Source organism: Grus americana, chromosome 1 (assembly GCF_028858705.1).
Source record: "Grus americana isolate bGruAme1 chromosome 1, bGruAme1.mat, whole genome shotgun sequence".
NCBI classification, from domain to species: Eukaryota; Metazoa; Chordata; class Aves; order Gruiformes; family Gruidae; genus Grus; species Grus americana.
In genome coordinates, this window is record NC_072852.1 from 17,604,969 (window position 1) to 17,622,333 (window position 17,365).

General features: G+C 42.6%; 1 protein-coding gene across 1 annotated transcript in view; it reads left to right on the forward strand.

The window, feature by feature from the left end:
* Nucleotides 1-17,365, forward strand: part of GRAMD4 (GRAM domain containing 4) — an 85,449-nt gene that overhangs the window by 25,511 nt on the left and 42,573 nt on the right. The window contains exons 2-3 of the mRNA XM_054825857.1: nucleotides 424-634; nucleotides 10,402-10,522. Coding sequence (XP_054681832.1) covers nucleotides 424-634; nucleotides 10,402-10,522 — 332 coding nt within the window. The remainder of the gene's footprint in view (nucleotides 1-423; nucleotides 635-10,401; nucleotides 10,523-17,365) is intronic.

A 17,365-nucleotide genomic window follows, 5' to 3' on the forward strand; every position in this document is an offset into this window, starting at 1 on the left:
TAAAGATTGATTGTGAAGTTTAGTGGATTTTCATGTCTTTCATTAGAAGTATCAGAAAGTTGAAGGATGTGGACTTATCAGTTAAACTTGTTTTTGTTTCAAGTAACCTGTTAGGAACTGACTTCCTAGTCTTTCTGGGGAGTGCAGGTTGTTAGTTTGTGCTCATTCTGACTTTAAAAATAGCCGTGAGAAAGAGGCCATAATAGTGTGGGAAGATGGTAAATCATCAACTACTGAAAAACAAACCATGCATCTTTTACACTGTGGAAAAAAATGCCTGTTAAAAAGCTAAGCTGCAGCATGTTTTTCCTCCAGTGGCAGGAGGGCCTTTGAAAGATTGTTAGAAGTAGTTAGCGATTAGAATGCATGTATTGAGGTTTACTGCAAGCTTTCTAAATACTCTTGATGTCTTGTTTCTTGCAGAGACTCCAACCGTCATGTTAAGGTAAAGCAGAAAAGTGCAGTGCTGAACATGCTAAAGAAGTTGGACAAAATAAGGTTCAGAGGTCACAAGAGAGATGAGTTCCTTGATTTAGCAGAGTCTCCAAATGCTTCAGACACTGAATGTGGAGATGAAATCCCGGTGAAAATACCTCGAACGTCAACTCGAGACAATGAAGAGCTGAGAGACCCTGTAAGTACTTGGTTAAAGTATCGTTATATTATGTTATACAGTTGTCAGGCAGAAAAATAACAGAAATTAATAATTCCTTCTCCCCATATTTTGGATTTAACACTTGAAGATTTGTGGACTAGAAAGTAAGCTTCTGATACTAGGCTTCCCTTTTGTGGAAAGATCAAATTAATTTCTTAGTATTAGGTTTCCCTGTCCCTACTATTGATTTTAGATGTTGTGTGTTCACAGGTTTGTTAATCTTGGATGTGCTTCTGAATGCTGTCTGGTTTTTATTTGTTTTGTTGAATTACTAATGAACGGATCTGAAGGAAAAACTTATTTTCAGTCTGAGCAGCTCAGATCTGCTCAAATGGCACTGGCCAGGACTGCGGGGATAAGACTTCTGGTGGCTTCATTAAAGTTAGAGGGTCACACCACCTTGTTCTTCACAGCACTGTTTATATCCAGTAATGTATCTATCCTTATAGAGCTGGTTTAAACCTATGCAAGAGGTGAGCAAGACTCTTCATGTGCTAAAACTTTTGGTGCTTGTAAGCAGAAGCACTCGAACAGACCTACCTTTTAAAAAGACATTGTTTCAGGAAAAGTTAAATATTGGGTTAAAAAATAAATAAATCCTGCTTTAACTGTTACAAATGGCTGTGGATCCTTGAGCTAGGAGTGCTACAGTCTAAATTATGTGACTTGGAACTCAGAATTTGTGCCACTGACTTTGGAAACTCACTGTGCAGTTTTTATCCCCAAAATGTGGTCAGGCAGTTGTCTGAAACCTCATTTTTAGAAGCACAGGGCTTGCTCACCACAAGTGTTAAATGAAAAGACTTCAAACTGTATATGCTTAAGCATCTCCTTTGGGGTTGGCAGCTTGTATCCTGTTCTGTAGCTATTAGGTTTCTTTAATTTAAGTGGGCTTGTATGCTATCACATACAGTCCTGCTTATATGGAACTCTTTTGCCAGAATTTTTTTCCTATGATCATGGAACAAACAAGTGGTAATGACAGAGCATTTTTCAATCATAAAAAGTCTATTGTTTGCAAATCCTCAAGCTCCTCAGACAAGGAAGGTCTGTTGAATGCCTTTCCTTTGCTCCTATTCTGCTGAAGACATCTGTCATTTGTTAAGACTTATGTATTGTGTATACTGGGACTAATCTGTGCTGCTGCCCTTCCAACATGGTATTTTCAGAGTTTTTTGTAGGTAAATACTGGCTTATTTTCTTTAAACTTAAGGCAGTATACTTATGTGTGGAGAGCAGGGAATACCCTTTGTATCTAATCAGAAGGATCTGGATGGCAGAGCTAGAGACTACAGAAAGATCTGTCTTAAACCCTAGATACTATTTTCTGTATTTCTGCAGGAGGATAATAGCTCCAGGATGGTATTCCTGAGGGAATAGCGAGGTAAATCTACAGTTTTGGCTAGTTATAAAGTCTTACGGCTACACATCTGCGGTGATGGTCTCTGTTTTCTCAAATTGTTGAGCTCTGTGTGCTGAGAAAGTAATTTGAAGAGAAACACTCTGCTTTCTGGCTGGTTATGTACTGTTACAAGTAGGCTGTCGTGATCCAAGTCCTTGTAATACAGTTGAGTATAGTTCTTTAAAAACAGGGAGAAAGGGAGAGAGGAAAGCAGCAACAGCATCAGACTTGTTTTGCCCTACCTCTGATGTTTGGGAGCTCCAAACCCAGAGTGATGCTGGAACAGCCTTGGAGCAGCAGCTGTGTTAAAGATATGAGCAAAATAAGCAGAATTCTATGAGGAAAGAGGTCTGACGTATAAGGGGATAAATTTCAGATGGGAAGTTTGGGGGATTAGCTCTTGGCCCTCACAGACATCTGCCTGCTAAGCGCTGCTGCCCATCTATAAAATGAAGGGAGAAGAAATAATCCCCTGTGCTGGAGAGGTGCTGGTAGTAAAGAAAGTAATGCTTGTATATTTAAGTCAGCATTAAAATAGTGGCTGAGATTGTATGAACAGGGCGATTTTGAATTCTCTCTCCTGTTTTTTATTGAGATCATATGGTTGAATTGTGCCTGAATTGTTTTTAATTCAGTGACTAAAACTGAAATCTTAAATGACTTATATAGGGTGGTTTTCTTTTATAGGCTTTGTAAGCAACTTAGCATTATACTTGCATTACACTGATCATGAGAAGACCAAGTCTTGTTGGTTTCTTCCTGTTTAATACCTTTGGAAGCTGATGAAAGCATGCAAAAGTCAGTGTGCTTCTTGTGCATGAATTGAAGTTAGTCTGCGTGGCTTTTCAGATAGATGTGAGCTGTACTGTGCTTCTGCTTCTGTTACTTCACTGTTTCTATTAAAATCTGAGTACAGAACTCATGGGCTTGAAAGATCAAGATTGGTGGCTTGGAACTGAGCATAGTCATGCAGAATTTGAGTCCTGGTCCCCTTATTGCATCTGCAATATGTAGATGTGTCTGACTCCACTGTCAGCCATTCACTTGACAAAGACTTCTTCTCTGCCCCTCTCTACTTCTTCCCCCACCCCACCCCACCCCCGCCTTTGTGTTGTATTAATCAATACAGAGCCATTAAAGAAAGATCTCTGTCTATCAGAACAGTACAGCACAGTCATATGAATGAAAGGCCCTTCTGTACTGTGCCTCCAGGGTAAGTAATGCACTTAGAAATGTGTTAGGTGCCTCTTCTTTATGTATGTGTCTGAACTTGACAAGCGTATGCAAAAACTTGCCACAAATGGAGATTTTTTAGAGTAAAAAGCCTTGTCATAAAAGCTTGTGATTGCAGAGCCCTGACCATCTGCAAAGAGTATCCTGTGTTGCACACCTCCAACAAGTCAAGTGAACGTTCAGTCCTGGGCTGCAGATACAGCAGTGGGACTTAGTCCCAACACTTCACATGTTTTACTGAAGCAGCACATGCAAAATTTATACCTGGTGGAAGGACAGAAAGTATGGGCAGATGAGGTCATTGTGTATTCTTTATCTTAAAACTGTGAGCTGTACCTATTTAGTTCAATAATAAATGTCCTGACTTGTGTTTGGGTAAAGCACACGGCCAGCTCCTGGTAGAAGAGCCCTGAGGTTGGAAGGATTTGTTATTTTCCTTTGAATTCTCCTCAGTGGTTTCTGAGACTTCTTGTTCAAAAGGTATCTTAGTCTTAATTTGAGCTAGTTTGGTCTCAATTTACAGGCTGGCTGTTTGTGTGGGTATTTTCCCCCCCCTCTCATTTAAGTGCCCTGACTACCAGGTATGTCTTGGATAGCAGGTACTTTCTTAGGTCTCTGTGTGTGCTTGGACACTGTGATAATCAGATCATTGCCAAGACAGCTGTGTTGGTTAACAATCTCTTTGCTAAGAATCTCTTTCAATTCCTGAATGGCTTCCCAGATTTCTTCCTCCCTTTCCTATTTACCATAGGTGGTTGACTGTTTTGGTTTTTTTTTTTTTTTTTTTTTTAAAGCAAGGGCATTCAGCACTGTATGCAGCAATGTTATTTCTACATTGTTTTGTAAAAACACCACAATCACAAAATAGGTGGAGGGGGTAACCTGGTCCGTTCCTATTTCTTAATTGTGAACTTACTAGGATTTGTCTTTTTGTGACATTGGAAGCTCAGGTAATGTTGCTTGCTTGGTAATTAAAGTCCCCTTTATTCAGTGCCATCATGGTTTCCTATTCTGTAGATGCAACGTGGGTTCCTTCCTGCTAGATCGCAATTCTGTACCTAAAAAAAGCTTTACAACACTGCTCTGGCAAGTTGATTTGCTAAGATGCAAGTGTTCAGGGAGGGGGACTGTGCCCTGAAAATCATAGATCACCCTGGTATTCGCCAGTTCTGGCTTGATTTGCCTCAGTTTAACTTATGTCTCATCATTTTGTATTATAGATGAATTTATGTACTCTTAATGTGACAAATGTCCCGTTTTTATAAAAGGGAGAAAATGTTCAGTACTATCTACAGGCATATGGATGAACTCAGTGCAGAGGAGGATCATGTCCCTTTCGGCAGAGAAGGGAAAAGAACAAATTTGTGTTTAAACCTGTGGAGGTTCTGCACTAACCTGGCAGTGAGCATTGCGAGTTGAAGCACTGTCATACCTGGCACACTATGCTGAAACCAGTCTAATCTACTTATGCAAGCTCCCTGCCAGTGTGCTAGGATTAAATCTGAGTTATTGTGATACAGAAAACATTAATTTAATTGCTGTTCCATTACAGTTTGGCTTTTCCTGAAACATGTCCATTAAAACCTTAAACACTTCTATATCGGTCCCCTCATTTACAATGATTGGAAGGTGTAAAGCATGATGCAAACATTCCAGATAAGATATTAAAGTCTCTAAACCTGGCTAGGACTAGATTTTTCTTAAAATCTATGTAAAATGTATCTGTATTTTAGGAGCTTGCCAATATGGATATGCTTCCCAGAATTGCTACTAAGGATTAACTAACTCTTCATGCAGATGCTTTCGTTCTTGAGCAGTGTTGTTGGGTTTCCCCTTCCTTACAGCAGGTAAATGCAACAGCCACGGGGAAGCCTTTCATAATTTGAAGTAAGAAAATGCACATGAAGTGTCAGTTGAGAAACGCGGGAGACTGACCTCTCTAGGCAAGCTATGTAGTTTTCTGTGATTCTTCAGTAATACAACATAGTTTGGGTTGGAAGGGACCTGTAAAGGTTATCTAGTCTGACCCCCCTGCCATGAGCAGAGACATCTTCAACTAGATCGGGTTGCTCAGACCTCAATCCAACCTGACCCTGAACGTTTCCAGGGATGGGGCATCTACCACATCTCTGGGCAACCTGTTCCAACGTTTTACCACCCTCATTGTAAAAAAAATTCTTCCTTCGATCTAGTCTGAATCTACCTTCTTTTAGTTTAAAACCATTACCCCTTGTCCTATTGCTAGAGGCCCTACTTGACTCTTTTCTGCCTTTGCTGCTCAAATGAATGTATGTTAAAACCTCCTCCCTGTGTAGTGTCCCGGCCACTGCCAGGCCCTGAAGAGTGACTGGATGGTTATGTCCCTGGGCTTGGGACACCATGTCCTCACTGCTATCCATCGTCAGTGTTGGAGAACTGCTCCCCTTTTATTTAATAAAAACCTAGGAATGAGACCAGCATTTTGTTAGATATTTCTAGAGAAAAATAATTTGTGTATGATGTTGTGCAAGTAAAATAAAAAAAAGGAGTTGGCCAGTTAATTTGTGTATCATGCTGAAGATGTATTGTGCTGCAGATGGAGAGGACAGATCTGTATCTGCTCAGTTAAGAAGTGACTTAGACCTTTTCTGTGGCTGTACAGTGAAGGTGACGTTGGTGCTCGGTGCACAAAACAAAATCCCGGAGCTCGCTGGATGAAGGGGTTTTGGGGAGGGAAGGCAGAGAGCTCTCAGGTTGGGAGGTGCTGTTATGAAAAGCCTGAACTGCAAATGGCTTGAAAAAAAATTTGTGGGTAGATGTGGTTTTTCAGATCCGGAGCTGGATGTGGCTTGGATCAGCAACTCTGAACTCTGATAGTGGGTTAGAGGCAATTTGTCGTCATCAGAAATCTTCCTTTAACCCCTCTGGCTCTGACTCTGCGTGCTCAACTCTGGCATTTCGCTGGCTTCCTAAGCACCGCCAAGCCTTGTGCCGCAGTCTTGGCTAAGTAGCAGTGATTGCCAACATTTTAAGAGGGCTCCTGTGTCAAATACTGTCAAAGCTAGAGAGGCAGAAGGAAAAGCAGAAATCTGTGGAAGGCTTCAAGGCTTTTACTGTGAGTCAGAAGCAAGAAAAGGCATCTGTAGTTAAGTTAAAAGTGTAGTTAATCCAGCCCAAGTCCCAGAACTAGCCTGCAGAGGCAACAGAAGAAAGAAGCATTACCCAGTTAACTCTGGAATTAATACAAGATAATTTTTTTGTTAACTTGTGGGTTGAATCAGTTATGCTGACTTCAGACGGAGGTACTTTTTGAATTCAAGGGCAGGCAGTTGACCTCCAGCAAACGTATAGACCTTATTTCTTATATTTTTAGCCTGTTAACACCTCTTGACACAACGAGGTGTATTGGCGTGGGGAAAAATCTTCTGGAACGAGAAACATTTGCTTAAATATCTCCCATATCACTGTCCTGGACATGCTCAGTTTTCTGAACACTTCTAACTTGTATTCATTAATGCATTATGGTGTCACTGATTTTGGAAATTGCGTGCTTTGTTTTCCACAAAACTTGTATTGCTATATCTTATTACTCTGGTTAGGTCATTTCATTACATGATAATTGCGTGGTCTTCCTCCTAGATTCTTAGCAAGCAGCCATATGTTTTACCTTAGTGGGTTTTTTTTTCCTTTCTTCTCTAACTTAGAAGGTCATTGTAACCATTTGGGGTTAGTTTAATGATTTGTACCTGCTGATTTTTAGCCCATTAACAGATGTTAGACTTCTTGAGTCCAGTGCTTTAGCAGATACACATTTGGAAACTTTCAGAAAGAGTTCTGTTCACTCATATCACTCAGTCCCCAGTCCTAGGCATCTTTGGCTTTTTCCTGTTTCCTAAGAGGCACAGTCAAGGTATCCTGGGCTTTAATTAATGACTTAACATCTCTGAAGAAACAGAAGTGGAGCTGGTTCTCTCTCTAGATGGATTTCTGAAATGCAGCTCATCTCTTGGTGAAATACTTTGAGTATCTTCAATGAGGATGAAAACTTGAAAATGCTTAGATATGTGCTAGCCCCTTTCTTCTTCCTCTTCTCCCTCACCCCAGTCTCTGTGTTCCTGTCCCCACTGCAACGTGTGGGGTTGGAGACCAGGGACTGGTTGGGCAGGAGCCAGGTGCTGTCTTGGATTGTGGTCGATTCATCACACATTGTCTTTGCCGCTCCCCCTTCCTCGGGGTAGGGGCGGGGACGGGACTTCTCACACTCTTCCCCCACTCCGGTGTGAGCTCCCTCTCATGGGAGACGGTCCTCCATGAACTTCTCCAATGTCAGTCCTTCCCACGGGCTGCAGTTCTTCACCAACTGCTCCAGCATGGGTCCCTTCCACGAGGAGCAGACCTTCAGGAACAGACTGCTCCAGCGTGGGTCCTCCACGGGCTCACAAGTCCTGCCAGCAAGCCTGCTCCAGCGTGGGCTCCTCTCTCCACAGGGCCACAGGTCCTGCCAGGAGCCTGCTCCAGCGTGGGCTTCCCACGGGGTCACAGCCTCCTTTGGGGGCACCCACCTGTTCCAGCGTGGGGTCCTCCATAGGCTGCAGGTGGATATCTGCTCCACCATCATCCTCCATGGGCTGCAGGGGGACAGCCTGCCTCACCACGGTCTTCTCCGGGGGCTGCAGGGGAATCTGTGCTCCGGCACCTGGAGCACCTTCTCCCCCTCCTTCTGCACTGACCTTGGTGTCTGCAAAGCTGTTCCTCTCACATCTTCTCAGTCCTCTCTCTGGCTGCAATTGCTCTTGGTATTTCCCCCCCACTTCTTAACTCTGTTATCCCAGAGGTGCTACCACCATTGCTGATGGGCTTGGCCTTGGTCAGCAGCAGGTCCATCTTGGAGCTGGCTGGCATTGGCTCTGTTGGACAGGGGGAAACCTTCTAGCAGCTTCTCACAGAAGCCACCCTCGTAGCCCCCTCGCTACCAAAACCTTGCCACGCAAACCCAATACATGCGCAGAGCCCGGGAGCATTCCTAAGCAGTGGCACTGTTTCTTTAGACAGCTCCATATGATCTCCTGCATGCTAGTAGCAGAGATTGTCCTTTGGTACCAGATGTGGATATACAGTATAGAAAGCCATGATATATACAGTATAGAAAGCCACTGCCTAGGCAGTGATCTGTATTTTAATAACCTTTCCTTTTGCCTGTCTTTAGAGCGTGTTGTAAGGGTGCTGCTGTTCGACTTCAGCCACACCTTCCTTCTTGGGGCTCTCCAAGTGTCGGGCAAGTGATAACACTTAATCTTCTGGTGTAAATAAATACAACCTAGTTGTATGGATAAGAAATCAACACAGAGGTTAATTGCCATCCCATGCTCATCTGAAAATAGGCAGCTGTTACTCTTCAGCAGTGTCAGGAGCGGTTGCAAATGGCACGTCTTACTGCACCTCTCTGTCTAAAGGCAGGTGTGAATGGGACACGTGGAGCATGGGGAGGAGGATGCTGTGCTGCAGCTTCCTGTGTGAGGACTGCCCTGGCCTCTGTCCGTCTCCGCTATGGCATGGTTTGTGCTGGCTCCAAAATGGGAAGCAGCACAGGGCTGCTGCTAAGCTAAGGGCTTTTGCTTCTCATCAGAGCCAGCAGTGTTGGCAGAGTGCTGTGTGGGTGTGTGTTGCTTTTGGGACTGGAAATAGCATCTCTGCTTGGCACTGTGTTGAGCAAGCCCAGGTGGGGAGTTGGTGCTAGGTAAATGCCGTGCAGTATACGCCTGTAGAGTGCTAATTTGCCTGTACAGACAAATTCTGAGGCTTAAACTCAGCATCTGTTCAGCTCAAGCAAGAAAACAGATGTTTAATAGGTATCTCCACACTGTTTTATCTGAAAAGTGCAAATCATTCCCAACAGTGAAAGTACTTTGCTGTCAGTGAGCTTTCTGCACATCTTTCCTAAAACATAGAAGATGTCTTTTAATTAACTCTCTTGTAGATTAGTTGATTTTATATATGTATATAATTTAAGGTGTCATAGTTAAATGTATGCAAGCTGACTTTGGAAAGCAATACAGTTCCTATATGTTTTCTGGGCTCGAACAAGGGGTGGGGGAATGCTTAGGATAGATAAATAAATCCCTTTTTGTCTTGAGATCATTTCTTAGATGTGGGCTTCTGTAATCGGTTTTGAGTATAAGCTGTTGGAGAAGCTCCTGTAATTCTCATTGACAGACATTTTGTACCTGGTGGGTACTGCACACAGTGCCCGAACAAGCATTATCCAGGAGATGCCCTCGCCCATCCTTTCCCCTGTTGTCTGAAAATGCCCACTTTGAGAGAAAGGCAGCATCTCCTGCCTTCTGCTGTGTGGGCTTGGGGTTTTTCTGGGCTCACTTTGTGGAGGTGGTAGGTTGTCACTGCTCTTCCTAACTAATCAAATTGCTCTTCAATGCCTGCGTTCTGCAGTATTTCCAGTGCCAGGTTCATTCAAGGGGTGCTGGTAAATCTGCCAAGACACACAATCCCCTGACTCCCCTCTCTGCTGGCCTGCCAGGAGGAGCTTCTGGGCACCAGCGACACCCTTCAGCAGTAACTGGGATGTGCTGGAGGTGGAGCGGGGGAACCCCTTCCTTGCAGAGAGACCGTGGTCTTCAGAATTACATATTCCACAAATGGATATTAAAATATACAATATGTGTTTTCTAGTAGCTCGATAAATATCTAGAAAAGTATTATTTTTGCTAGCTTCACAATTTTATATGTAAAGTATGTTGCATTGATTGTTAATTTAATAGGAGGAGGAGAGGGATAGTATGAATATGCCTTTTAAATCAGCAGAAGAAGAAAGGCTAACTGATGATGCGGCAGAACTGGTAAGGGGGGAAAAATATATTTGTTTTCTGTAGTTCCCTGAGGTCTGCAGAACTGCGTTTTGTAAACTCACAAGGGAGAGATGCTGTGCATTTGATTAGCTTTCACTCATTTATTTTGGTAATTTAATGCTGAATAAGAGGCATGCAGAGTTGTTGATACTTGCATGTTTCTCACGTGGCTGTTTCTTTACTGCCCCAGAAGTAAGTTGATGTATTTAAATGACAGGGAAAAAAAAAAAGTGCCTCTGAGCTGTCAGTGTGTTCTGGCTTTCTTATAGGCTGGTCCAGGGACCATCATCATGGCTTCAGGAGTCCAGGATTTTAACAGAACGGAGTCTGACAGACTGAATGAGATCAAAGGTCACCTGGAAATAGCCTTACTGGAAAAACACTTTTTACGTAAGTATAACATTAATGGTCTGTGGAAAGGAATGGCTTAAGCCTGCTGAAATAAGACTTCTCTAAACTGCAAAAGTTGGCATCAGAATTTTGAGATGCACTGATGTGCGGATAGCATGTGGGCTGATGCTTTCCTAGGAGGAATTAAAAGCATTCCCAGGGTTTCTGGGTCACTTGGGTATTTTTTCCCCCATTGCATTCCTCACAATGTACCTTACTACATGACAAAAGCTGTTTAGTTGAAGTCTTGATGATGACATCTGCAGGTTATCTTAGAATTAACCCCACCTGAATGTGGTTGCAATAGGTTGATTTTGTCTAGTAGTAATTGTAGAGAAGAGATTTCTGAAGGGGTGACTGATACAGTTCCTTGGCAGCTGTTTCAACAAGTATGTTTCAACAAGTAATATGTCTTAAAACACATCTCTTAACAGTATATGAATTACTGGTAAGTAGTGTAAGAAATAAAGATAAGAGCATCTTACTTGTTTGAGTTTATGTGCATCTGTGTGTGTGTGTGTGTGTGTATATGAGACAAAACTGTCATTCGTGGCACCCATAAGACTTTTGGGATTTTTTTCTCAGCAGATCTGAACCGCTGACCTGTAAGACAGGATAGTTAAAATGAGAAAAATGGAAGACAAGCATTCCTTTACCTTGGTAGAAGTACAGATCTCTGTAATAAATCAACGAGAGTTGTGGCTCAGTTGCTTCCAAAAATGGTCATTTTAATGGATTATTTTTGAACCTCAGAATATGAAGGTTGTTTTGATATGTTCAAAGCTTGTCAGATATTTTCTAAGGGGTAGAAATAACAAGGCTATCAATTCTAATCAATTTCTAGATTATAATCTAACAACAAGACTTGTGGTTTACCTTCAGAATATTCTCAAGGATTTGGAATTAATTTTCTGTGACTTGTTTATCATTTGGCAATATTTCTTTGATATTTTTCCCCTGTGTGTATGAGAGGGAGGCCTGATAAAGGAGACTGGGCAGGAATTTATAGCGAGCTGCTATCAGCTTCCACTGATACCTGGAAGAGGTATCATGATTGGAATATCAAGCGAAAACTGAAAGCTCTGTTTGACTTGCCTTGCTGGTTTCAGTGATTTATTTGAATTCTTATTTAACTGTGCAGTACAGAATTACCACATACTCCTTCCATCCCCAAAGACATACTGCTTAAGCTCCAGTTACCAACTGTTCTTTAAACTAGATGGGACATTTGTGATTTCCTGATGTAATCTGATGTATAACAGAAACAGTAGGACTTCCCAGAACTGATTTCTGGCTTGAATTAGGATGTGCTTTTTGCTATAAAAACATGATATGCTTCCTAAATACTTCCAGGGCTGGTGAATCCATTCTCAGTCCTTAGAACGTGCTTACAGTATTTACATGGGGCACGCATTTTTGTGAATATTTGTGAATATTTTTAGGCTTCAGGTTCTTGCTGTAGTTTTAAAACCTTCTGATCAACTATTTTACCACTCTTAGCTGAATCTTTTTCCTTTGCACAGACCTTTGTACAAACCCCAAGGTAAAGGGTAATGAAGCTCACCTTTCCAGGTAAACTTTGAGCAGATGGTTGGACGTTCAGTCCAACAGGGCAGTTCAGCTGAGTGGCGTGGGTCAGTCCTGGGTGTCTCCAGCCCTTTCCGCTAGGTCAAGAGCTCTTCACCAAAGTGAGGTTTGCTGTAGCTGCAATTACAGCGTTGTGTTGGCAAATTGGTTGTAACTCTGTATGTAAAAGAAGAGAAAGAATGATGAACTGGTAGAGAAATAAGCACAGTAAAGCTTATCTCTTATTACTCTATAATACCCCATTCAAAATTTTGGGCTGAAATATATAACTGTGTATGTCAGTTGGAGTGAAGTAGGAGCTCACTTTTTGGATATGGTTCCTGCATTCTTCTATTTTCTTCCTTCTTCTTTTTGAGTTAATGTTGTTTTGGGTATTTTTTTAATACTAGAAATGCTTTGTTGTTTTTTTCTTCCCAGAAGTGAACTGATGGTGAGCAGAAAAACATTCCTGAAATGTACAGTTTGTTTACTTTAATTTGCCCTTGGAAGAAAGCCTGATCATTGTTTTTTTTAAAATCCTATTGCTGCAGTAGGTGTGTTTTAAAGAAGGCTAGTCACTTAGCTGTATTTGCATACTATTTTTAATTACAGAATTCCTTAAGGACACCTTGCTATAATTGTATTTTTACATAAATGGTTTGCCCCTTCCTCTTACTCTGTTTCTTCCAGCTAGGTGGGCAAAAATCAAAGTTACTGCTAGTATGTGGGGGAAATATTTAAAGTTCCCTGGATTTGCTTTTTAATGTGTTGGGTTTCTATTATCCATCAGCCTGATCCTGTAAATTTATTTTTGCCTCTTCTGTACCTGTTATTTCTATAGGTGTGTGGTTAGCCAGGAGGTTTACAGAGGAGAGATTTCCTCCCAGCTATATGTTGTGTATAATGTACACATACACACCACAGCTACAAGTCAGTGTGGTTTTGTAGTTGCAAGTGCCTGGCTAAAGGAAGAGCAAACTGCCAGTCTGCTTTAAACTCCATTCAGCCATCAGTAGGCACAAGTAAAAGGCGCAGTTTGGCTCAGTAGTATTTTCAGCGAAACACATCGTGAACCTAACTAGCCTCTACAAGCTGCAGAGGAAAGCTGGAGCAAATAGTTGCTGGAGACACACAGTTGTCTGTAAAGGGAAAGCATCTTCATCTAGGATGCCAGATGAATCTCTTCTTTAGCAAAGAGATAATCTAAACATCCGAAGAGGTGATGATGGAGAGGAATTGCTTTAGCGTGTTGCATAGCTGTAAATGCAAATAAAATGTGACTGGAAATGCGAGGGGTTTAAGCTGCAGACTGACAGGAGGATGAGGCACAGCAGAAGAAGGGATCTTGGATAATGACGTCTTAAGGGAGGGATCATCTGACTCTTCCAGCCAAAAGGGCTAAAGTTGCTTTTCTTGTCTGTGCGGGAATGGTCTTAATCTCTGTAATCTAATGGCTTCTCCTGAGCCTTAGTACAGGAATGCTGAAAACATTCAATGCTTGTTGGGTCTGGCAAGACTGCTGTATCAGGGTGGGTTCCTGCAGAACAAGGCTCGGACGCCAGCTGAATGAAAAGTGCAAAGAGCTTAGTTTACTGGACCTCTGAGTGTGCGTGGGTGGAAAAACCTTTGTCTTGGAGTCGTTGCCATCAGAGTCATCCATTTCTAAAGGACTTTGTGTATTTCTATAACCTTGTTTTTAATACATGTGAACACTGCCTTGGTGCTAGCTGAGGGTTCAGATTTGGAAGAAAACTACTGAACTGGGGCAGCTAGATTGATATGCTAAGGTTAGTAGTGGTTTTAGTGCTTCCATTTCAAAACCTAGTTGTATCTAAACAAGAAATAAAAACGTGCTTGCTGCTCTTGCATTTGAAAGACAAAATAATAGGTAATATCCTTCTGGGTTTGCACCTCCTTTAGGTAAATATTCTACTTTTCTTTGTGTTACTGTCTGTGCCTGCTTATGGAAGGCACTTTTGCAGGTGTCATCACTCTGGTTCTTGTGCTACGAGGTGCTTTGTAAGCACACGTGCATCCTATGGTTTACCTGAAGTATTAGCTAATTCTCATTCAAGGATATTCAACCTTTTGCAGTGTTAATTTTAGCAGCTCTGGGAAGAGGAGGTGGTGTAGCAGCAGCTAAGAGTAAACAAACCAGGTGACTGTTAGGGAAAAGGGTTAGTCATGAATTGGTAAATCGAAGAAATGTCATGTGAGAATGAAGAGCTTTAGGAGGAAATAAAGTCCTCTCCCACAAGGGTTTTCATTCCACTCTGTACAGCAGGCTGTGGCAGGAGTCTCTATGGGCTTATCAAACTGCTGGTTTCAGTTACTGTTTTTATACCAACATTACAAAAGAAGTTGGGATTATGCTTCTTCCCCATTGAAATTTCTGCTTCCCCACACTTCTTTCTCATGTGCCTTTTTAAACCTTGTTATGTGACTAACTCCACAGTGTTTTCTCTGGCTTCCGCTTTTTGGTATAAATGACCCAATGATACTTTGTAAGAAGAGCTACCTAGCAGAATGTAGATCTCACAAAAGTAGAAGCTCTAGAAAACCATACGTGGTCCTTGGGCACATCTGGGATGTTAGAAAGTGGTAAACCTTAGAGGCAAAGCGTGTAGGTGGTGGTTATGACCAGCAAAAGACCTGTACTACAAGTCCTGTTCTGTACAGAAATGCCAATGCCTGCTTAAACAGCAGTAGTAATTGTATATAACAAATTGACTATGAAGCTGAGTCAGAGTCCAATTACCAACTATGTCAGAACACCCTTGCTGTAAGGGTCAAACATCTGCTGCAGTGGCAGAGCTAGACAAGAGCAGAGGAATAGTTTCACTGCATTGGTTTTGCTGTCGTCTTAGTGACCTGGTAGCCTGTAGTCACCTTTGGTTCAGAAATCTTGAAGCAGAATAAAGAGTTGATTTGTGTAGCAGGTGAAGACCCTGGTAAGAGAGTAAGTAGCTGCTATGTTCATCTGAGGCACTCAAAAACTAGCTGTGGGTATAGTAGCCATTCCTTGCTAGATGGTCCATCCTGGACAAGGGATCCTGATGCTGCAGAACGGCCTCCTAAAGTGTGCTGATGCTGGTGAGCACTGAGGCTGCTGTGGCAGTGGAGCTTACCCCGGGCTTTTCCCACCCTTTACTCCTTCCCCTAAACCTCCTTTCTTTCAGCTTAAAATCCTGGACTCCCAGATGCTAACAGGGTGTTCCTGGGAGATCTGCATGTGTCTCTCACCCTTGTGGAGTTCCTCTGATGAGGAATGTGGTTTAAGTATGGCAACTGGTGGGAATCCTCTTGAATCTCTTCCAGAGAAGCCGCAGGAAAAAGACGTAAGTCCAGGCTTTGCTGCAGAGCTGTCTGTTCACCAGAGCTGCTCTCATTTGCTTTGTACTAACAAATTTGTACAGAAGTTTTTCTAGGTCTGACTTCTGATTGAGTGGCTCCTCAAAAAACTAGGAGAAGTTTCTTAAGAGGTGTAGGAAAGGTTTTGCTTATACCCAGAGATGCTTACATGATGCACCATGTATACTGAGTTCATGTCTAGCCTCCCTGGACAAAAAAACCCAACTCTCCAAAGCTCTGGCTCAGTTTTCCTGGAAACATTGTTTGAAGAGGCAAATCATGAGCAGGTTAGAGCACTTGTCTGGGGCTTAGGAGGCCTCAGTACAGGTGAAGGAGGATTCAGATCTCCATTTCTCACCTGCAAGCATTCTGCTCTGACTGGTGGATGATGGGTTGTGCTCTTGCTCACTCTCGAGTTGGCTTCCAAGAGCACAAGCTTCCCGAGACCAGTGGAGAGGGAAAGGCTGTGACCCCAGCCCAGCGCAGCAGCAGCTAGTCCTGGGCTAGTCCTTGTTCCGGGGCCCAGCTTGTGCAATCTGCCCTCATCATTGAGCAAAGCATGTGAATGGTGTTGGTGTGAAGATGCGAGAATGCTGGAGGACCCAACCCAGGAGGATCATGTGCCATCACGCCGCCTTTTCATGGGACTGATTAACCAAAGTGCAGCACTGCACTGACAGATTGATTGTTTCAACTCCTCCACCGGCTCAACCAGATGCCGCCTACGTATCGCATTATGTAGGTGGGGTGTGCTCTTGCTTCTGCCTTTTTCTGGGTGCCCAACTTGGCTTCGTGAATTGTGGAGTTGCTGTGAAAACTCAGGCAGGGCAGCGGTCAGCACTGCTGTGCCTGTCCCTTTTGTATAACTGGGCTGGAGATTTCAGGAGCCCCATGTGGAACCTGCCCTTCCCGGCTTAGTAACATAAAAGCCTTGGAAGAGCCTGCTGCTATTCTGGAGCCAGACGTTGAAATGTTTATAACCACTTTCACTTCTGCCAAAAACAGGGAGTGAAAACAGTTCCTGCAATAATGACAAAATTTTTGCAGTTCATTTTAGATTCTGCAACTCTTGTGGCATTTCTAGTCTCTGAAATTTCTGAAAATTCGTAGAGCAGCAGTACTTTTCCTGACTTTTAAGCTGGCAAAAGTGTATCTAGCAATAGAAAACTTCCCACTTGATGTTTTGAGAAGGGGATCTGGCTCAGTAAGCTATTGATTTTTAAGATCAGATATTTTCAGGAAGCTTAATTTAAAATCTCTCCGTAATGAAGGGGAAATGATCCTGCGTCTGTTATAACACAATAAAGCTCCACTGAAAACACTATATGTAACTGTAGAGTTACTAATTGCTTGTTAGCATAACTATTTCATACATACCATAGTAATGACATTTTAATTCTTTCTAACCTCACCCACTTGAAGTGGGACATAACAGGAATGGTAGGAAAGGAGACGAGGCCAGTTTGCAGAGAGGAAGAGTATCTTGTCAAATATGATGTGCTTTGTAAATCAGTCTTTCTTGTCACATGAAACAGAAGAACACTTCATGTGAAACTCTGCTATTGAGGTGAGGAAAATAGTACCGGGGACTGTTAATTGCACTAAGAAGCAGGATGGTGGTTCAGACTCAGTCTTCCCTCCACTGCTTCTGGATCAGAGTTGGCTTATTTCCCATCCATGGAGAGAGAGCCCGTGCTGCCCCCTGCACTGTAGGCGTATGCAAAGAGACTCAAAAATTGGTTCTCAAAAGCTATGCTTATTGTAAGTACTGGAGCAGGAGCTCTGCTTTTGAAAGAGCAAAGAGAGGCACAACAGAATGATGGAAACAAAAACAAAGTAAAAAGAGGGATTGTTTAACTGCCAAACCTGCATTAAGGGTTTTTGAAGGCAAATTGGCATGACTGTTTCCGAATGTGATGGGTCACT